At 34.7% G+C, this 23,738-nt stretch overlaps 1 protein-coding gene across 1 annotated transcript in view; it reads left to right on the plus strand.

The window, feature by feature from the left end:
• The first annotated feature begins 3,426 nt into the window (after positions 1 to 3,426).
• Positions 3,427 to 23,738, plus strand: part of FNBP1L (formin binding protein 1 like) — a 35,898-nt gene continuing 15,586 nt past the window's right edge. Inside the window, exons 1-7 of the mRNA XM_024751277.1 lie at positions 3,427 to 3,570; positions 4,362 to 4,424; positions 12,064 to 12,168; positions 15,692 to 15,820; positions 17,740 to 17,886; positions 19,525 to 19,728; positions 21,191 to 21,349. Of these exons, the coding sequence (XP_024607045.1) occupies positions 3,505 to 3,570; positions 4,362 to 4,424; positions 12,064 to 12,168; positions 15,692 to 15,820; positions 17,740 to 17,886; positions 19,525 to 19,728; positions 21,191 to 21,349 (873 nt within the window). The 5' untranslated portion in view covers positions 3,427 to 3,504. The remainder of the gene's footprint in view (positions 3,571 to 4,361; positions 4,425 to 12,063; positions 12,169 to 15,691; positions 15,821 to 17,739; positions 17,887 to 19,524; positions 19,729 to 21,190; positions 21,350 to 23,738) is intronic.

The raw sequence follows: 23,738 nt of genomic DNA on the forward strand, positions 1-23,738 counted from the left end.
ATAAGTGTTTCTGGACTGTTATATGTGACCAACCCACCACAATTACGTAGACGTGACAATAGAGGAGCTGTAGTTTAGGTTATGCTAGGCTGTACTAGAATAATAACTCCCAAATCTCAGGGACTTTATGCAGCAAAAGCTTATTTCTTGCTCATGCAAAGTCAGCCACAAGGCTAGGTGATAACTCTAGTAGTCCATGTGGTAACTCAAGAATCCATACTGTTTTCACCTTGATCTTAACATGAAGCCTCCACAGTTGCTTCATCAGGGAATGAATAAGCCCAGACATTTATGCATGAGCTATAATGCTTTAGCTTAGTACGTAACACAGAGCTAACAGCCCATTATACAGAATTAGCCACATGGTTCTGCCTAACTGCAAGTGTGCTGGAAAATGTGTGAAATAATAGGGTTCTTTATTTCTTTATTTTTTTTTGCGGTACGTGGGCCTCTCACTGCTGCGGCCTCTCCCGTTGCGGAGCACAGGCTCCGGACGCGCAGGCCCAGCGGCCACGGCCCACGGGCCCAGCCGCTCCGCAGCATGTGGGACCCTCCCGGACCGGGGCATGAACCCGGTTCCCCTGCATCGGCAGGCGGACCCCCAACCACTGCACCACCAGGGAAGCCCAATAGGGTTCTTTGATGAGCAGAAATATGTCTGCTACAAACTGTTACAGAATAAAAAAGCATAGTGAGTGATGCAGGTAGGCATAGACAACAAATGTCAATTATAGCCTATAACTCTAAACAATGCTTAAAATGTTGATATACAAAATTATGTTCAGAATTTGAAACTGCTTGCTCTTTGGAATGTTCTTCGCCCAAGTTTGACTTGTTTTTAAAGTAATTCAGGGACTCATGGTTGAAAATCACTGACTTTAAAAGTAATTTCCAGAATGCAACCCATTTATAGGTTGGAGACTGTGGTTATAACCATAATAAGTTAATCAGTTACCTCATAATTGCTGATTTCCATAGATATTATAGTTTAAACCAGTACATCTCAAATTATTTGTGATGATGGACTAGTTTCTTTTAAAGTTTCTACTGATGCTTTTATAAAATACAATAAAAATTTAATGCTAGAAAAAAATGACATAAGAAGAGACATATGAAATACAGGCCCTACTTTTTTTACTGTTAGATTCAACATTTATTAAAACTACTCTCAACTTCTGTACTTAGCTTGTTGTGGGATAGGTAATGAGGAGTCTGGACCTTTACTGGTCCATGGATCATATTTTCAGGAGCGTGGTATAAAGGACTGTGGTTAATGCTTTGCAAATATTGTCTACGTTAATTCTCATAACCTTATGGGTTAGAGGTACTGTGTATCACCATTTATAGAAAACTGGGCACAAAGAGTGTGAGTAAATTGCCCAAGGTCACACAGAAGCCACACAAAACCCACATAGTCCAGTTTGACTCGAGTCCATGTGCTTGTCTGCCTCTGATTTTGCAAAGATGAAATGAGGTAGCATTCTAGTCCGAGACTGTCAAGAATGGACATAGATACAGGCAGAGAAAGTTACAATTGGAATTAATTCATTTGCCTAAAGAAAGAGAAGGTTAAGGATCACATAGTGATTTTCATATAAAAGTAGAGTTACAGAGGATACTGACGAACTGTTCTTTTATCCTGTAGTGGGTCCGCATCTGTTTACATTTTACCTTAGTTAGTATTATAATCCCTGATTTACAAAAGAAAATAATGATAGTATTTCCTTGAAATACGTGTCTTTCTGCCATAACTCAGTTTCATATACTGAGTACTTTGTTTCATATACTGTGTACTTTGTTTCTTTTATTCTTCCTCTTAATTCTTTTTAGTTTGATAGCATAATCAACCAAATTGTTACTATTACACTCGTATAAACATAGAAATAACATTTCTTTCTACAGGAATCAGTATTTTAACGAGAAAATGTAAGTAATGATTGTCTATTATGATGGTAATAGGTGATCATGTTGCTGTCTTAATTTTTTTCCATCATTAAATTCTTGATATAATGAAATTGGAAACTTTTAGAGTATTTGAATTTCAACAACAGTATTTTAGTAAATTTTTAAAAATCTTCTTCCTATAGAAATCTGGTTAAGAAGTACTGTCCCAAACGTTCCACCAAAGATGAAGAGCCAAGGTAAATTATATACCTGTTTACGGTTGCATATTAAAATTTAAAAGAAGACCTGTATTTTTGTTATTTAGTAAAATAAATATTATGCCATTAGCTTTTTATAAAGATTTTTAAAAGTTTATTTTAATAAAAAATCATAATGTTTATGAAAGAGGAAACTACTGTTTTTTCTTACGAGGTTGCATACTTCAGTGGGCTTGATAATAGCTTTTTAGAATAGTTGAAGTGTGATTTCTAAGTAATAGGTGGACTGGGACTCCACTTGAATGATGTAGTCTCCAGAAGAAAAGGGTATTTTTTCCATACTTTATTTTGTAGCTGTCAGCTTGTTAGATTCTTGCTTTTACTTTTACAAGTAGTAAAACAATTTGGCTGGTTGGTTTAAAGGGGTAATGAAAAGGAATAAGGTTTTCAGGGTAATTTTGGAACTCTGAATAAAAGGTTTGCCTATGAGTAAACCTTTGCCTATGAGCTTTTTGGCATTCTTAAACAGGGGGATACATGGATGGTTGTAAAATGCAGAAACAAAAGGAGACTAGACTTAAAACAACTTTGTGTGTAATTGTCAGTTGTTAGAGGATTCTCAGGTTTAGTGTTAATGGAGTCCTAGCTGAGCTGTCCACCTTCAGCTTATGTAAGAGTGTTCCGGCAGTGTATTCAAGTAGATCTATACATTTTAATACAGTGATTCTCTTTGTTTCTTTCCTTCCCTCCGCACACATTCTTTTTACCCTTATTTTTGCCCCTTCTTACCCCTCTGTGGTGCCAACCATAGCGGCACTTCAATTGCATTCAGGATGTGGGCAGGCATACAGGCAGCTGTGTCCAGAGCTGATAGCAAAATTGTTCTGTAGATCACCCATCAAGATGCATTTGAGTGGTATAATTGGCAGGTTCTGTCCTCTAGAGCAAGCATATCATCTCTGTAATAGGTTCAGCTGCCAAGCCTAGGAATCCAACCAAGTTCATTCCCAAGCTCAGGGCAGTTAATTGGCAACTTAAGAGATTACAGTATGCTAAAAGAGCCTGCAGGTAGTATTCTTATTATTTTTTGACCCCAAATATCCTTTTATTTATAAATTAAGACTGCCCGAAGATATATAAACATGTACAACTTGAGCTTAAGCAGGATTCTTTTCATACAAAGTTAATTTAGAGCTAGTAGCTGAGATTTAGGTTGAATATGTTAAAATTTGTTAAGTATCAGGCTCAATCTATACCTCACAAAAACATTTATAATGAAAGTAAAAATAAATTTCACCATTTTTAATATGTTTTTGTCAGGTTTACTTCGTGTATAGCCTTTTTTAACATCCTTAACGAGTTAAATGACTATGCAGGACAGCGAGAAGTAGTAGCAGAAGAAATGGCGCACAGAGTTTATGGTGAATTAATGAGATATGCTCATGATCTGAAAACTGAAAGAAAAATGGTAATTCTTGTCATTTTTATACAGTTATAATAGTATATGAAATATTTTCACAGAAATGAAGTAATTACTTTGCTTTTTAAAATAATGTATAGTCATACAGCATAAACTGGTTTTCTATTTCTCTAAATTTCTTCTAGCTAGAATTATCTCAAGACATTCTTGCTAATTTGTGATCCTTTTGGATTTAAGACTGAGGTTTGGTAAATTCCAGCCAGTGGGACAAATCTAGTTTACTGCCTGTTTTTGTTTCCTAGTTACCATGAGCTAAGAATGGTTTTTACATTTTTAGATAGTTGAAAAGAAAATGAAAAAAAGAATATTTTATGACATGTGAAAATTATATGAAATTCAAATTTTAGTGACCATAAAGTTTTATTGGAACAGGCGCACACTCATTCACTTATATATTGTGTGTGGCTGCTTTTGCATTATATTAGCAGAGTTGAATATTTGTAACAGAGACAGAGACCGTGTGGTTTGCAAAGCCTAAAATGTTTATTTGACCCTTTATAGAAAACTTTGTCAACCCCTATTTAGATAATCATGTATTTTCCAAGAGATTATATCTGTCTTAAAGATTATATTTAAAATATTTAAATAAGTCTATAAAATGCATTTTAGAGAATTTTTGCTTTACTAATAATCTATTCCTAAGTCTTGATAAAGTTTACATAATTAGTACCTTGAAAAAAAATTAAGTGAAAAGCCTTTTGGGGACTTTAGGCTTTAATTGGTATTGTAATTTAAAAATTTGTTTTGTTTGTTTTTTTGGTTGTTGTTATGATCTTCAGCATCTTCAAGAGGGACGAAAAGCTCAGCAATACCTTGACATGTGCTGGAAACAGATGGATAATGTGAGTTATAGTGTTTTCATGTTTAACATAAAATTTTGTAGCATTTAGCTCTAAATGCTCTTATGCTTCATATCTATTTGAGTTTAATATTTCTCAATGTAGTATTATTTATAATTTGACATTGGTGTAAGTAGAGAATATGAGACCATTTTGTCTGTTTTCCTTTTTTCTACATGGTTCTGTACTTGTACCAATTCTATAATCTTCAGATAATTGTAAACATTTAGGAAGATTCTTTTTGACTTTGCCATTGTTACTATAAAATATTGATAGAGGATAGAAGTAATAAGGAAATATTGATATGTCCTGGAAGACCATGTGACTGAGACTAAGAGAAACTAGATTCTAATTCTGCCTTTTCCTTAGCACCTGATTTTTTCTTGACTTCAGTTTTAGCAAATGAAAAATGAAGACAGTGAACTAGATTATATGAAATGTTTCTTCCAGTTCAGTGATTCTATAATTGAGTGTTTCTCGTACTGGGCTGCTGGTCATAGACTATCTTACTGTAGGAAATAAAGTACTTTATCGGGCAAAATTATAAAAGCATAATAATTATTTACTTTAAAAACTTTCCAGAGGTACTTATTAATGTGGTTTTTCTTAAATATTCTGGCATACAGTCATTTGAAAACCAAGATGTTTACATGGAACATTTTATCTTCTTTACTTAAAACGTTATGCCAAATGATGTGCTGTCGTATAGGGTTAATATTCTTTCTTGAACCCTCATGTTAGCAAGCAGTTTACTCTTTCCCTGCATATTTTTATGATGGACACTGTATTCCTTGAAAATTATGCTGAAGGGAGTTTTTCATGTTAATTTAGCTTGTGGTTGTTGGAAAAAGGACAAGTCTGAGATTAAAAAAAAAACGTATGCATATACGTGCACAGCTTTCAGCTTTTTTTCTTTCTTTTTTAAAGGCACGGATTAAAAGCTTAGATTAAGTTTTTACTATATAAACTGTCACTGATGTAAATTCTAATCACCAGTACTGATTGAGAATTCTTAGGTACATTAATAGTCTCTTTTCATTTTTGTTTTGATTTTCTTTCTAATTGGTTTCAGAAAGACTTCTAGGGAGTGTTTACATTTATTAAATTTTAAATTGCCTTAACTAGCATCCTTAGTATCTGCCACCCAATGAATGTGTATGTATGTGTGTCTTTCATTTGCACAAAATAACAGACTCCTACACTCATGAGTTATTGGTCCCTTTAAAAACTGGAGTTAGACACAAATCATTCCTGTTGATATGTGCTGACTTACCTTTAGAACAATTGTTAGTTATTAAGCAAAAGTCATAAGGGTCATAAAAAACAAGTGTCAAAAAATGTAGGAGAGATTTCTTTTTTTTTTTTTTTTTGTGGTACGCGGGCCTCTCACTGCTGTGGCCTCTCCCATTGCGGAGCACAGGCTCCGGATGCACAGGCTCAGCGGCCATGGCTCACGGGCCCAGCCGCTCCGCGGCACGCGGGATCCTCCCGGACCGGGGCACGAACCCGCGTCCCCTGCACCGGCAGGCGGACCCTCAACCACTGCGCCACCAGGGAAGCCCCAGGAGAGATTTCTTTAAGGCGTTAACAATATTGTGAAATAAAGGTGAATTCAGCTCAACTCATGTTTATTGAAGGCATCTGTAACGTGTATTGAGTCTGGTACAAAAGCAAATATGATATGGTCTTGTTTTTGTGGAGCCTGCAGTCTAATAAGAAAGAGACACAAATATAATTTCTGTGTAATATGTAGAAATATGTGCAGGATGCCTTTTATAGTCCCATGTCTTCATGTCTAATCAAGAAAACGAAATTGTAAAATTCCTAACATGTTTGCAATAATTGAGAGGATATTTAAAGAACTAGGAGAGAAAGCTTGAATTAGTGACAGAGTATTGAACATTGAGAAAAAAAAATTTAAAGACAGTTATTAACCCAGGATAAACAAAATAAGCCCCACTGACATTTAAGTTGAGGGCAGAAGACAGTAGCCTGTGAAGAAGATTTTGAAGGAATGGTCAGAGATTGAGAAGATTGAAGCATCAGAAATGGCCAGGTCTATCAGGTGGTACCAAGTAACAGATCATATGAGTTTATAAGAACAAAGCTTGGAAACAGGTCAGTTCTAGAGTTGGTCAGTAGCTCAGTGATGTCACCAAGGCTGCTTTTTCTATCTGTCCACATTGCTGTCTTGACCATGGCCTTTTCCCTCAGGCTTGTCCCTTTATGGTCAACAGTTGATTTAAACAGCCAAGCACCACATCCTCATTCAGCTGCATGCAGAAGCAGGAGAGAGGAAGCATTTCTCTTCTGTTTCCTCTTATCAGGGAAGGAAAGCTTTCCCAGAAAACCCCAGCAGAATTCTTCATGGGTGCCTTTGACAGGATTAGATTACTTGACCATGCCCCAGCTGTGGAAAGGCTGGTAAAGCAAGTTACCAGCTCTTTTCAGCCTCCGTACAGGGAGGTGGGCTCTTCTGAGAAAGAATAGGGGAGTAGATGTGGCTGTTGATTAGTCTGTGACACAAAGGATGAAGAAAGGAGAATCTTTTCTGGAGTATATCCCTGTATTGTATAATGATATAATATCTTTCAGGGAAGGAGTATTTTTAATATTACTGTACTCATGATTCTTTTGCTGTTGCAAGGAAATTAGTAGGTAGATTTTTTTTCACAAACAATAGGACACTTAATATAAAAGTATTGTTGTGGGCTTCCCTGGCGGCGCAGTGGTTGAGAGGCCGCCTGCTGATGCAGGGGACACGGGTTCGTGCCCCGGTCCGGGAAGATCCCACATGCCGCGGAGCGGCTGGGCCTGTGAGCCATGGCCGGTGAGCCTGCGCGTCCGGAGTCTGTGCTCCGCAACGGGAGAGGCCACAGCAGTGAGAGGCCCGTGTACCGCAAAAAAAAAAAGTATTGTTGTATATGAGTTGCCTCATATTACACCAAAATTAGTAGATAGCTGGTCAATTTGAAAACACAGCTCTGAACTGAGTTTCAGAGAATTAACTGTGGAAATTTAATTTTAATCTTCACAGGAAAGTGGCATTCTGTATATTATGTATATTCAGATATATTTATGCTTTGAATAAATTTTATGTATCTCATTTGATATCTCATACTAATAAAAATAGTAAGTACATTTAAAATTTTTACCCTGGAAACTAAGGGTAAACTAAAAGCCAGAGCAATAGTTGTGTGAGCTGATACAGTGGCATTTGAAAAGTGGTTCTAGAGGTTTTGGGGTATGGTTTACAGGACCTTGCTAAGGGCTTGGGGTTTAGTACTCACACACTGACAAAGTTTAGGTTTTAACTCTGTATGTTTGGAGAGTTGGAACTGAAATCCCTGTATAAAGTTTGACTCTTTGAAGGACTAAACCTTTAGTGAAAGGTGGCAGGAACTCTGCCTACTGGCCAAGGGAGGTAGCGAAGAACCTTGTCTCTATCTGAAGGTCAAGGAGTAGGAGGTATCCTGTGAGAAATATAAACCTTTCAACCTTGTAGTTATGAGGTTTGCACTATCTGAATAGTTTTGTAATCCTCAAGAAAAGAAATTGACATTGTAACTGGTTAGGTAAATAGAAAATGTTGACATCCTGTGCTTTCTTCTGAGTAATTCTCAGAATACAGGTAGCAAGGCATATATTTTCCAGACAAGAAATTGGAAGAGTCTCTTCTGTGGATTTTAATTAGTTTGAGAGGAAAGACTTAAAGATACAGGCACCATGGTTTCTCCAAGGAAACTGCCTGGCCTTATCACTGTAGAGGAAAAGGCCATAATCCAATTAGCTTTTAAAATAAGAGCAGATAGGCAGGTATCCCCAGACATTTAAAAAAAAATCTAATGTAAACACCAGAGTATGCAGAAAAACTAGTATGCAGAAAAAAAAGCAACTTTGAAGAAACAGTGACTGTGAAAGGAAATAGAAATTAAAAAGCAAAAACAAGCAAAACCCAGAACTATTAACATTTTCATAGGGAATAGAGAAGTTATTACATCCATGAAATAGGAACAAGATACTATAAAGAAAGGAACATATAAAGAACAAAAAAGAATTTTATGGTAGCAGAAATGAAAAGCTCACTAGAAAGAGTGAAATTGAAGAAATCTCTCAAAGTAGAGCAAAATGACAGAGATTGAAAATATGAGAGAAAATATAAGAGAATTAGAGGGACTCATCCTATAGGTTCATTTTCAAGATAATAAGCATCTTAAAAAAGAGAAAACATAGAAAATGTATAGGCAAAATTAATTCAAGAAAATTTCCCCAGAACAGAAAGACATGAGTTTCCAGATGGAAAGGATTTTCCAGGTGCTCAGCACAGTGGATTCACAGCAAGACATATCTTCATGAAATTTCAGAACAATTAGGAGAGAGAGAAGATCCTACCAACCTCCAGAGAGAAAAAACAAAACAAAATAAACATATTTTATGCAAAGGATCAGGGATCAGAATGGGATCAGGAAGCCAGAAGACAGTGGAGTGGTACTTTTACATTTCTGAAGAAAGAAGATTTCCTACTTAGAGTTTCATACCTGGCCAAATTTTATCAATTAAAATAGATGGAAAGGCATTTTCAGTCATGGAGACTTAAACAATTATCTCTTTTAGGAAGCTTCTTTTAGGAAGCTACTGCTGAATGTGTTCTAGCAAAATAGAGAAATGAACCAAGAAAGGGGCAGGTGTGGAACTAGGAAATAGGAGATTCGAATTAAGGGAGAATTGAAAGGAATCCCCAGGAAATGGTGAAGGGAAATCCCAAGGTAACAGTTATTCAGTAGGCCTAGTTTGGTAACCAGTTCAAATTTTAACAGGTTACAAACCTCTGGGTTCTTGATTTCATTAAGAAGATAAAATTGATAGAATTCAGAATGTGTTTGAATTAACTGAGGAGAGATGTAAAGAATTGGGGACACTAGGGTTGAATTAGAGAAAAGTACATTGAAAACTAAAGCAAATTTTTTAGAAAAAGACATTAACTTCAGGATAAAAAAATACACAGGAAAGTAAATATATGCTCAGTTGTGAATAGGTTTTGCAAAGTCATACTAATTTGAATTAAAAAAATTTTAGAGGTCATTCTGGGCAGATGGTATTCCTGGGACACTTGGAAGAAACAACACAAAACCACTTTGGAGGGATGTTTCCACATTCTAAGCTACATTGGGACTCCATCAAAAAAAAAAAGAAAAGAAAACAAGCAAACACCAAAACCAATCAACCAAACATATAAAAACCAAACAAAAAACCCCAAACAAACCAAAAAAGTCATGCTTAAGATGAGCTTAAAATAAAAAATTACAAAATATATATGATTATTTTTCTTATTATAAAGAGATTGAGATACATAATAAATATTAACTCAGTCATGCCTATGATTTTTTTTCTTCACAGTCTTATGACGTCTGATATTTAAGGCACATGGTTTGTAATAGTAAAATTCTTTGCTAATTTAGAAAAATTTTACTTGTAGTGTGTAATTTTACACAATACACAGTGGCAATACCTTAAAGTTACTTTCTTTTTTATTGAGGTATAGTTGGTTTACAATATTGTGTTGGTTTCAGATGTACAGCAAAATTATTCAGTTATATATAAATTCTTTCAGATTATTTTCCAGTATAGGTTATTATAAGATATTGAATATAGTTCCTTGTGCTGTATAGTAAATCCTGTTGCTTATCTGTTTTATGTATAGTAATTTATATCTGTTAACCCCATACTCCTAATTTATCCCCCTATTCCCTTTCCCCTTTGGTAACCATAAGTTTGTTTTCTATGTCTGTGAGTCTGTTTCTATTTTGTATATACATTCACTTGTATTATTTTTTAGATTCCACTTATAAGTGATATCATATAATATTTGTCTGACTTAGTCTGCTTAGTATGATATTCCAGGTCCATCCATGTTGCTACATATGATAATATTTCATTCTTTTCTTTATGGCTGAGTAATATCCCATTGTATATATATAGCACATCTTTTTTTGTGTGTGTGTTACGTGGGCCCCTCACTGCTGTGGCCTCTCCCGTTGCGGAGCACAGGCTCTGGACGCGCAGGCTCAGCAGCCATGGCTCACGGGCCCAGCCACTCCGCAGCATGTGGGATCCTCGCGTACCGGGGCACGAACCCACGTCTCCTGCATCAGCAGGCGGACTCCCAACCACTGCGCCACCAGGGAAGCCCCTATAGCACATCTTCTTAAACCAGTTGTCTGTTGATAGGCATTTGGGTCGTTTCCATGGCATAGCTATTGTAAATGGTGCTACTGTGAACATTGGGATGTATGTATCTTTTCAAATTAGAGTTTTCGTCTTTTCTGGATACATGCCCAGGAGTGGGACTGCTGGATCATATGTTAGTTTCTTGAGAAACCTGCATACTGTTTTCCACAGTGGCTACACCAATTCGCATTCCCACCTTGTAGGACAATTCCCTTTTCTCCACACTCTCTCCAGTGTTTATTATTTGTAGACTTTTTTGATGATAGTCATTCTGACCAGTGTGAGGTGATACTTCATTGTGGTTTTGTTTGCATTTCTCTAATAATTAGCTATATTGAGCACCTTTTCATGTGGCTGTTGGACATCTCTATGTCTTCTTTGAAGAAATGTCTAGGTCTTCTGCCCTTTTTTTGATTGGGTGGTTTTTTTTTTTTTTTTTTTTTCAGTACAACCACTGCACCACCAGGGAAGCCCTGGGTGGTTTTTTTGATATTGAGGTGTATGAGTTGTTTATATATTTTGAATATTAACCCCTTATCAGTCACATCACTTGCAAACATTTTCTCCCATTCCATAGGTCTTTTTATTTTGTTGATGCTTTCCTTTGCAAAAGCTTTTAAGTTTGATTAGGTCCCATTTGTTTAGTTTTGCTTTTACTTCTTTTGCCTCAGGAGACTGATCTAAGAAAGTATTGTTGTGATTTATGTCCAAGAATGTTTTGCTTATGTTCTCTTCTAGGAGTTTAATGGTGTCCTGTATTATGTTTAGGTCTTTAATACATTTCGAATTTATTCATTTTTTTTTTTGCGGTACGTGGGCCTCTCACTGTTGTGGCCTCTCCCGTTGCGGAGCACAGGCTCCAGACACGCAGGCACAGCGGCCATGGCTCACGGGCCCAGCCGCTCTGCATGTGGGATCTTCCCGGACTGGGGCACGAACCCGTGTCCCCTGCATTGGCAGGCAGACTCTCAACCACTGCGCCACCAGGGAAGCCCTCAAATTTATTCTTATATAAGGTGTTGAGGGAGTGTTCTAATTTCATTGATTTACATGTAGCTGTCCAGTTTTCCAAACACCACTTGCTAAAGAGGCTGTCTTTTCTCCATTGTATATTCTTGCCTCCTTTGTCATAGAGGTGTGTCGTAGGTGTGTGGGTTTATTTCTGGGCTCTCTTTTCTGTTCCATTGATCCATGTCTTTTTTTTGTGCCAATACCATGCTGTTTTGATAACTGTAGCTTTATAGTATTGTCTGGAATCTAGAAGGGTTATGCTTCCAGCTTTGTTCTTTTTCCTCAGGATTACTTTGGCAATTCTGGGTCTCTTATGGTTCCATATAAATTTTAGTATTATTTGTTAACTTCTAAATGAGATAAATCTAACTTTATTTTTCCACATTTTAATTTTTTTTAACAGAGTAAAAAGAAATTTGAAAGAGAATGTAGAGAGGCAGAGAAGGCACAACAGAGTTATGAAAGATTGGATAATGATACTAACGCAACCAAGGCAGATGTTGAAAAGGTAAGAAATAATCCAAACTGACTTTAATATCAAAATATTATTACTTGCATATGGAGAGTAGTTACAATATTTGTGTTGGTATTAGAGTTTCCTCAAGAGATACACTACATCTAAATCTAAGATACACAAATATTTGCATACTTTACACATAGTGGTCTGAGAAAATAATTAGAATAAAATTAATATATTAATGTCAACTGCATTCTGAGTGTATAGGAAAGACATAGTTGCTATTAGGAATGAGCTTCTATCCTATTTAAAAATAAGATAGAAAGTCTAAGGTATGTTGATGGGGTATGCAAATAGAGGCTGGATAGTGTGCTTCCCAAGTATACAGAAGGGAAAACATGATAAAACTGTCAGAAGTGTGATATCAACTATTTGTTTATTATTTGATTAATTCAGTCATTCATTTTGGAAAACTGAATTCTCTCTTGTCATTCACTGACTGATTCTGGGCCAGATGTTCTGTAACATTACTGTTGGTAGGATCAGCCCTGTAACTTTTGCTGCTTAGCTTCTCCTTCTCCCCTGCTGTATGCTCTTTATCTTAGGACATTTGACCCAGTGATAATGCTGAAATGTTGGGATTTTGAAAAATAGATGAACCTTACTCCATGTTTTTGTATATACAAAGGCCCAACATTAGTATATTTTCTCCTTAGAATTTTGTAATTTCCTATAGCATCAGAACAAGGAAAAGCAAGAAGAAAGGAATAATTTATTTTCTACCTTCCATTTTCTTTACCAGTTTTTAAAAACCCCAAAATCATATACATTTCAGGTTACAGTTACCTTAAAGTTCTTCTAGTATAACTTATGATGGCGTTTATCTTGTCTACCCTATTTTTAATAACATATCTCTTATGATAGTAAGTTCCCTGTTATTGGGAATATAGAGTCTTAAAATAGTCAGTTCATTTTTTTAAAAAAAATACCATTTCCTTAATATTGACCCCATTTGTCTCCCTGTTCAGCTTTAGTTTCTTTGAGGTACCAGAAAAATAACAAATCTATATTTTTCTCAAAATAGGTTTTTAGATATTTGTAGCAGATTATCTACCCCTAGATGAACTATTGTGTTTCTTCACCTATTGCACATATGAAATATCTTCAAGTTACTTTTCAGACATCTTCAAGTTACTACTTTCCTTGGATACCAATTTAAACAATATTCTTTGTTACCTCAAATTTGGTATAGTTCAGTCTGATCAGTTCTGAGTTTAATTACATCCTTTGTTTTCAACACTAAATTTATGTTAATTATACCCTAAATGTATATCAGCTTTTTGGGCAACCACATTGTTTGGCTTGACTCTCATTGAGTTTATGGTTAACTGAAATCCCCATGTCTTTTCATGTATGGTGTGGTATAAGAATATGTGTCTCAGACAGAACTTGTACTGTTGGTCTTTTAAACGTATATGCTACATCTGTATCAATTATTAGATTTGATCCTGCTGTTAAGATTTTTGGATCCTGATTTTGATCATCCACTATATTAATTTCCTTCCAGGTATCATGTCATACACATAATGTGTTATCATTACTTGATAAAAATGTGGACCACAACACTTGCAAACAGCCCTATTTTATATATGGGAAACTTCCTTGGTGGTTGACATTGACTCCTTAAGAACTCCCTTGACTTACTATCAAACATCAATTGAATACATAGTTTATGTACTAGGCAAGTTAGGCGAACTCTTTAACTGGGCTCTCATTTTTAACTTACTCATTTTGTCTGTAAAGATATCTTTAGAGACAGGTCAGACATCTTGAAATCTAGATATAACATGTCTACTAGTTAGTTTCACCTAACTAGTTCAGAATTTTTATGTTTATATCTTCCTTTTTTATTCTTATTTGTTTGCAACCCCTTTAATTATTAGAGAATTAGGAAAACTTTGAGGTTTTACTTTAGATACCAGAGAGTAGAGGAATTCTGTTTTAAGTGACCAGGAAGGGAAGGTAACATAGTTTCAAGTAACTACTTATGAAGGTTTAAAAATAAAGCATAAAAAAACAGGTGAAGAGGGAGCAGGCCGAGTATCTTCCTAAAGAAAAGGAAGTCAGTTGCACAAAACCGTGAATATATGTAACACTATCAAACTGTACACTTAAAAATGATTAAGATGGTAAATTTTATGTTACGTGTATTTTGCCACAATTAAAATTTTAAAAAATTTGATGAAATATAAAAAGAAAAAGAAAGAAAGAAAGGAAAGGCAGTAGATGTGAAACCCAGAATATGGCAGGGAAGGTGTCAATTGTTTTAGCTTCTAGCCTTATTCTCTTACATAACCTGCTGGAGCCTTTCTCCCAGGCCTTGGGAGTCACAGCCAGTGACTTGGAACATGAGGAGCTTCCCCTGAAAGAACCATTGTGGGTAGGGAATATTCTGGAAACCTTTTATTCCATCATATTTTGTGAGAGGAGGGAGAAAAGGGAAAGCAGTGAATGAATGTGTACTTACGATCCCAGGTTAGAACTTGAAGTGTATTTTTCTGTAGAAATATTTTCGGCCATGGTGTTTAGTTTTCATAGTACTTATTTATTTTAATTTTCAAGTACACTGTGGATTAAATGGATTTTTGTGGACTTATCTGAGATCTTGACTGCCATGTATTTCTGTAGGTCGGTTTGTTTCTGAGTTCAGAAGAACTAACTTGTAGACCTACTGTTAGAAGGTTAGGGATTACAATTGTAAAAACTAGAATTAGAATAATGAAGTGTATTCACAATGTGCTTTTATTGATATAATTTTCAAAGCACTCTCATCTAACATGATTTATAGGTTGGAACACTGAAAATTTTTCAATTCTTATTTTGTTTTTTTCTATTACTTTATAACAATTGAGAAAATTGTTTAGATTCCCCTCCAATAAATCTAGATTTGTGCTGTTTGTATTCTGATGTTCTCACCAATGAATCAGTAGATGGTACTAATATTCTCATTCAAAAAGCATTTCTATAAGACCTTCCTTGAGATGAACAGAACTATATTCTAAATAAGCATTCCTTAGATAAAGTACCTGTGGATTTGTATAGCAGTAGAAATTATTGTTAAGCATTACATTATCCCCAAATCCCATTTTTACTATTATTTGGTTTCACTGTGGTTCTGAGTTGGATATAACTGGATTATGTTTAAAGAAATGTTTTACTGCTAACTTTGTAACTGTCTAAATTATTCCTGATGCTATTTTTCTCTTCTGATTAAAAGCTTACTATTTCAAACCATAGTGTTGTCATTTATTTAATTAAAAAAATCTGAATTTGTTAAGGAGAAACTTTATTTTCATGGATTATTGTAAGGGGGAGGATTTATTATTGCAGTAAGAAAAAGGGAATATTGCAACAGGGAGACTGGCCATAAGATCTGTAAGCCTCTCCTTTACTTTTAAATGATATCAGTAGTTAGAAAAAGTCTCATTTTAGTATAACTTCTAGAAAAGTGAATTAGCTGTGATTTTGTTGCTCGTCTTGTCGTTGGTGATGATTTGGACCGATTTGCTTCTAGGCTAAACAGCAGTTGAATCTACGCACACATATGGCTGACGAAAATAAGAATGAATATGCTGCACAATTACAAAACTTCAATGGAGAACAGCACAAACATTTCTACGTAGTGATTCCTCAGATTTACAAGGTAAAATTTAGAGATGTGAAATTCACCTAATTTTATATACGGAAGAGCTAGTCTTTAAATGTAAAACTTCAAAATTTCAGGCATCAGTCAGAATGTTTCTAGATTCACTAGTTAGTCATCAAGATTGGTGATAAGAAATTTATGATTATAGATGTGAAAAGTAGATTTTTTCTGACTGAAATCACAGATTTTTCTAGAGATTTATTAGTAGTATATTAAACAGTTCACTCAAACAATGACATTTTCTAGATAAATTTTAATACTACATTATTAAGTCTTATGAGATGGGAGAATTCATTGGAATTGTGTATTGTAGTCTGCTCACTTAGAATTTGGATGTAGCTTTTTGACACTATAACAGAATCATTGGCATTAGTCCAGATGGCAGAAATAAAACTTAAGAAATGCATTTGCTAGCCTGGTTTTTGCCTGCTTATCTTCCTAGCTGCCAGATCATAAATGTAATTCAGGCTTATAAATCCCATCCATCATCATTTGATGATACTATTTGCCAAACGGCCCTCAGGTAAGGACTCCGGAGGTTAAATTATGTTACCGCCTATTCTAGAAAGGAGAGAAATTAGAGAAAAGGGATTTAGTGAAACAGTGTTGAAAACAGTAGTACCTGGGAGAGCAGAGCTTTTGTGAAAAGAGTGTCAGTCCAAATACACCTTTTTTTTTCTTGGAGGCAAGTTAGAAGTACAAAGGAAGCATAGTGAGAGGTGGTGGACTAGAGAGGGTATCAGATTTCAGTCATTTAATCCAGAGCATCTAGTCAGCCTGTCCTCACTCAGTGGTGCTTTTCTAAATTTACCAGCTATGCCTTCGTATTCTGGGGAGACCTTAACTTGGAGATCCACTGCTTTTCTGTGTTTTGGGGCTTGATCCTTTTGTTAGTCCTTTGCTATGGAGCAGTCTTGCCACTTTGTGATGCTGGGCGCAGTTCTTTTGTGAAAACTATGCCTTCGTATTCTGGGGAGACCTTAACTTGGAGATCCACTGCTTTTCTGTGTTTTGGGGCTTGATCCTTTTGTTTGTCCTTTGCTATGGAGCAGTCTTGCCACTTTGTGATGCTGGGCGCAGTTCTTTTGTGAAAATGCAGGTCTCAAAATAAATTGCCAGGCTTTGGGAAGTAAAGAGGAAAAAAGTAGTATGAAGGCTTTGGAAGCTAGGGGACTTCAGCAGTGTAGTTGCTTCCTATGAGAAAGAAAGGTCATTGTTGACAAATAAGAAGTGTCAAAAAATGCCTTTAAGTTATTCGGTATAATTGTGTCCTGGCATAATTCTTAGTGCCATGTGCCAATGAATTTTTGAATTGTAGGGATTCCATACATGTATCACTTTGACCCTGTGGCTTCTTGTTTTTCCTCTTATGTCTCCAACGTTTCAATAGTCACTTTGAGCTGTAGAATGTGGTAGGTTTGGGTACCCATTGGTATGCGGTCAACTGTGGATTCTTGGTCCAGTCAGATCTTACCAAAATGTTCTGAACTAACTTAAGGGTTTAGAATGCTCACCCTTGTATATGTTTTATGCCAGTTGCTTAAAAAGGAAAAAAAAATGCATCAAAATTTTGTGTTAAAACGAAACTTTTCCTAGAAGCATAAACAACAATAACTGCTCTGACTGAAGAATGAATGGTGGAGGTTGTATGAGGCAGAGATCTGGTAGCCTGTAGGGGGTCCTTTAGAAGGCTTGAAAACTGTTGTCACCTGGTTTTAGGATATACTAAAAGCCTTGTGTGTGTGTATATATATATATATATATACCACATCCTCTTTAATTGTTAAAAGGTATTTACAACAGTGTAACTGTTAGGGTAGAATCTTTAGGGGTTTGTTTTTTTTTGGAAGGGGGCTGCTTCAGAAGGAAAAGAAAATTCAGTTTTCCTTTTTTTTTTTTAAATTTCTAATTATTAGCAACTACAAGAAATGGATGAAAGAAGGACTATTAAACTCAGTGAGTGTTACAGAGGATTTGCAGACTCAGAACGCAAAGTTATTCCTATCATTTCAAAGTGTTTGGAAGGAATGATTCTTGCAGCAAAATCAGTTGACGAAAGAAGAGTAAGTGTTTTATAATTAATTTGAATAATATATTTGGTTTAAGTTAGTGAAATGAATTGGGAAAGGGGGGAATTAATTGATGGTTAGCTGATTTTAAGTTATATTCTGTAGAAGTAACTTATTGCCAGATTCCTTTGGGCTGTAAGGATCATTCTAAACACTAAAATTCTAATTGTTTAAAAGGAAAGAGTTCTAATGCTTCTCTTTCCTTTCCCCACTAATTTTTCAATTCTACTCCAAGAGTATAACTAACCTATGAACTGTATGTTACAAACTGTATGATACTGTTAGTCTAGTGAAAGTTTAAAGAAGGAAATGGTCAGATCTAGAGTTGTAAGAGTTGCTTGTAACCACAGGAGTTGGTACTTGAGCTGTATTTTGAAGCCTGAGGAGTGTATGGAATGATGGCTCAAGAGAAAAGGAGGGCATTATGAGTAGAAGGTACTGCCTTCAAGAAGCCCTGCTCCTCTTGAAGAAATAAATCTAATCACATTATATCTTAAGGTCTAGAAAAGGTCTTGTACCTGGTCATTTTTCAGTAAATGTTGATTTAGTAACTGAGAAGCTAAGGTTAACAAAATGAGGATATGAGGGAAAAGGAAGAGAAGAGAACCAGTGTTTGGGGAGTGCCAAATATGTACTACGTATTTTAGACTAAAATTTATATGAGTGAAGGTCTTTCCTGTAACAGAATTCTGACTTAAATTTAAAAAAGGAAAGAAGATTTTGGGGTTCTTTGGGAATTCAAACATACATTTATATTTTGGTATAGCTGCATCCAAGGTTACAGATATAGTTAGGTCCTCCTCCTCTCTCCCTCTTCTTACCCTTTAGCAGATGATTGGTGGGGGTGGCATTAGTGACACAAAAAAAGTAAGGTATGACCTAAGGATGACTTTTGACTAAATGATAGGCAAAATGTACTACCAACAGAAATAGGGAATAAAAGAGGAGAGCTGGTAGGGGTGGGGGAGGAGTTTGTAGAGATAAAGTATTCTGTTTGCAAATAATGATTTTAAGGTGTCAATAGAACATTCATATAGAGGTATGTATGTCCAAAATCAATATATAACACTTATGTGAGTTTTAAAGTTTTGGGTAAATGGTGCTAAACTTTATTTCAGAGTTAATTTTTGCACTCAGTATTGTTTGTGAGATCTTTTTTCATTGTTCTGTTAACATTTCCTCGTATGTCTTTAATATATTTTATTTATCCTTTCCCCTGTTGCGTGAATGAAAGCCTTTCTACTTGTCTCTTACCCTCTTTTACAATTAGATGCCCTTTCCTCTTTTCCATAGGTCACCTTCTTTGGAGACATCCTGTAAAACAGAAAACCCTTTTCCTTTAAAACTTAGAATTTCTACTTGAGAATAACCATGGAGTGAAAACATCCGTGAACATTACAAATTAATAAAGTAGTAATTTGTAAATTGTTTTTCTATAGGAATTTAAACATTTATGGTTTATTACATATTCACAGGAAGAAATTATTCACTTTAAACCTTTAATAAGTATTGTAGAATTATTTCTTTAAATTTTTATTTGTTGTTTTCTAACACAGATTAAGGTTTTTGAAAGCTAATATGGTATCATAAGCAAATGAAATGGTTAAAAAAAAACATGTTTCTTGTGTATAGGACTCTCAGATGGTAGTAGACTCCTTTAAGTCCGGATTTGAACCTCCAGGAGACTTTCCATTTGAAGATTACAGTCAGCATATTTATAGAACCATTTCTGATGGGACTATCAGTGCATCCAAACAGGAAAGTGGGAAGGTGGATGCCAAAACCACAGTAGGAAAGGCCAAGGGCAAGTTGTGGCTCTTTGGAAAGAAGCCAAAGGTAAAAGTCATAAAATTCCTCTATGCTAATAATTTTGTTTTAGTTTGTCATTTAAAATGATGTAGGTATTGAATGGATAATGGTTTACTATTAATAGAGAATAAATATTTTGATTTGAATGATTCAATTAACTTTTCACCTAGTAGAAACATAGAACTTTGTACCTTAATAGTAAAAATTATTTCTGGATTTAACATTTGACTGCCATATAAAAATGAGTAAAAATATTAAATAAGCTGTTAACATCTCTTAAATTATATGCTTTTGAAATTTCATTTGTATGTAGTTTCAGTTCAAATTTTTTCAGAATCATTATGATCTGACTCTAAGATCACAAAAATTGCAGTTCTCAGTTGGAATGAATGATTGACCACAGCAATAATAAAATGTCAGATTAGGTCTTATAGATCATACTAATAAGGTTATTTTTATTATCCATGTGAATATTTAATGGGAAGGGCTCAATGCGTGTGTTATTTGAAGTGTAAAAAAATCTCTAGTTTACTAAGAGAATCTCTCTTAACCTCCTGTTGAAACCCATCTTTTAATGTGCTGTTTATTTTAGATAGATAAATTTAGCTCAGCAGGTGAGCAAATGGAATAGATGTGTGCTTAATCTTCTTATCAATTTAATGACTATAAAGTGTCATAATCAGTAGGAGAATAGATATGTACTTTTAATTTGATGTTCTGTATTAAAGTATACATGATTATTTTAATTCATTTTTCTGATCTTGACATACGAATGTAGATAAAATTTAACTCATTATAATATACCTGTAAATATCTTTAAAAGCACAATTATAATTAACTCAAGCTTTATTCATGCTTTTCATAATATTGTCCCATTGAGAAGTTGAGAGGTGAGACTTTTTTTAAAGTCAGATCAGAGTAGCTAGGAGAGCTTAGAAAAACAAGGAATACTGAAATTTTTTTTAAAAATGAGGTGCAACAGGGATGAAATAGAAACAGTTTTGAGAGGAAGGCCACAACGTAATGAAATTATTTTGCCTATTTATGATAATCAGTTACAATTTTAATATTTTATTTTAATAGACATTGACTATTTAGATAACTTTAACTGTAGCTGCTACCTTTATCTCTGACAAGTATTATAGGTTAAGTGTAACTAACTAGGTGGTGCTAATATTCTAGAAATCAGAAGAGAATTTTTTTGTCTAGGTCATATTGCTCTCTCTAACCTTATAATTTGTATATACTCTATATTTTCAGTCTGTCAGCTTGTAAAAAAGTGATGAAGTGGTACATTTTTAAAAGTAAATTTGACTTTTTAAAATGACAGTTTTGGCAAAGCTATGTTAACTTTCTTATAATATTTTTATAGAAAACTTTATTTGAGATATATTTTGTAAAAAGTATGTTGCCAAAAATAGAATTTTCATTTAGGAAAAAAAGCTATGCACATTTGGCTTATTGATTCCTTTCTTTATTTCCATATTAGCCACAGTCCCCACCCTTAACCCCTACTAGTTTATTCACATCCAGTACTCCTAATGGGTCCCAGTTTCTCACATTCTCCATTGAGCCCGTGCATTATTGTATGAATGAAATAAAAACAGGGAAGCCCAGAATTCCTTCTTTCAGAAGTCTCAAAAGAGGGGTAAGTTTAATAATGGGTTAAAATGCATGATGGCCTATTGTGTGTGTACTGTGGCTTTTAATACTCTCCACCCTCATTATAAGGCTCTCTCCTATATATATGTAGTTTAAAACACGACAGAATTAAGTATAGCTGCCCTCAAGTTAAAAACAACTCCTCTTTATAACATTTGAAATGCTCACCCATAAAAGAATGGTATTATAAAGAGGGTGCTGGGTACCATCATATTAGCTATTTTTTTTGTTGTTGTTGTTTATGTGAAGTCATATGTCCGCCATTGTCTTGTAATGTATTTACATTTTTAAGACTTTCAGTAATTTGTCAGTGGAGTTACTCATGTAATAATTTGTCACTAATGACCTCTGCGAATTTATAAAGTATTATTTTGTTGGCAAAAAAAAATCAAGTTCTATTTTAATTTTAATTGCCCTACTTTCAGAAGCATAAAACACAATTTCCAATAGTTAAATAAAAAATCAAAGATAGGCATGTTAAATATCAAGATTGTAGATCAATTAAGATAATATATTAGAAAGTACTTTGTAAGTTGTAAAGCCTATAAAGATACTAGATAGTATTGAGTAATGGTTATATGGAATTTGTATTGAGTAATTGTTACAGGAAGTATTTTTTACCAAATATTTCCTTTTTTTCCCCCAGTAGGCTAGCCTTTGGCATTTACTTAAAACTAAAGATACTCTGCAAATGAAAAGTTTTAGAATAGTAAAAAGCAAATATTAAATTGTTTCTTAGCAACAACTGTTATACTACTGATAAATTAGTGTTACTTCATTATGTTAGTCTAATTTCTTTTATGATCTGATTTTAAGACCGTGTTTGTAATATTCATAGCTCATAATTTAGATACATTTATGAGATTTGTATGAGCATTTGGACATATAAAAAACATAGGTGTGATAACCCACCAGTGAGAACTCAGAGTCTAGTAGTGTCATAAGAACTCTAATCATTAACAACAATACACTCACTCTTGGACTCACTCTTCCTTGCAATCCCTCTCTCTTCCTTTCCTTTCCCTGCTTCTCCTCCCTTCCTCTCTCCCTCTGTTCCTTCTCTCCCTTTCATTTCTTTCTTCTTTTTCCTTCTCTGTCTAGCCTGTGTGTTTCTCACTGTTTGTAGCCCTTTCTATCTTCAAATTGCTTTAGTTGGGTTTCTCTTCTGGCCACATGTGGACAAGATACATTAATTTAGGGCAAGATTACATTATTATTTACATTTCCATTGAAACAGTATGACAAACAATTGGTATCAGTAGTGCAGCAGAAATATCCTAGTGTATTATGTTCTTTTTGGGACTTCCTTTTTTCCTATAATGACATGAACTTCTTTGCGTCTACCTTTTCTAATTCTGTATGTGAATGATACAGGTTAATTTCATGACATTTTGAAAAGTCCCTGTGAATGAGTCTGTATTATACCTACAAGCACCATAGGTGCCTGTTATCACTTTTCAAAGCTCTTATCACTTGTTTTAAAAGACTTTAAGAAATCATACGTGGGATTTCTATTGCCTGAATAATAGAGTAGAATTAATTCCCATCTTTCTTCTCTTTGATGACTTAGACTTCATTAAATATTATGCTTTTTCATAAATCATGAGAAATTACAAATAGTAATTTCTAGTAGCCATATTTTTGTAATCACGTATGTGTCCTACATATCGAGTCTACCAGGCCCAGTTACAGTACCCTACACAATATAGTCATAGAGGTATGAAGTAAATATAATTCTTTGAAAAAAGTTTAGGCAGTTAGAACTGGGAGCCCTGGAGAGAGAAGCTTAAATATGTGCCATCTTCATTGTTATTGAATAAATCTATTGGTAGAATTTTATAACCGTAGAACTTAAAAGTATCTGCGGGGTCATTATTTCTCGTATTTCCACATATTGCTTTAATTTAAACTATTAGTACATTTGGCGGGGGGGGGTGGGGGGCTATTTGCAGAAGGCCAAAATGGTCCCACTTTTATTATTAGTTATCATGCCAAAGAAAAAAGCAGTATGCAAGATGGAAAATATGACAAACCAACTAGAGATTGGAGAATAGAGCAGGAAGTAAAGTTTATTACCTTGGCATTGAGAAGTTTCTTTCTATTTTGATTGGTATTTGGTAGTTTACTAGATACTATTTTGAAATTATGTTTTCTTCCACTTAAGAATTTTCTCAATATAGAAAAAGAAGATAAGCTTTAAGAAGCCAGTTTATGTGTTTTTATATGGATTTCCATGTAAGTCCATTAAACTTACAAAGTCTTAAGGTTTCGTAAAGCTGATGAGTTGTACCATTCAAAGCAGAAACTCTTGTTTTGAGCTATATTTGTTACATCATTTTTCCTAAGTACCTGCTTTTGGCTTTTCTAAAAATTTA

Source organism: Neophocaena asiaeorientalis, unplaced genomic scaffold (assembly GCF_003031525.2).
Source record: "Neophocaena asiaeorientalis asiaeorientalis breed wild unplaced genomic scaffold, Neophocaena_asiaeorientalis_V1.1 scaffold147, whole genome shotgun sequence".
Classification (NCBI taxonomy): Eukaryota; Metazoa; Chordata; class Mammalia; order Artiodactyla; family Phocoenidae; genus Neophocaena; species Neophocaena asiaeorientalis.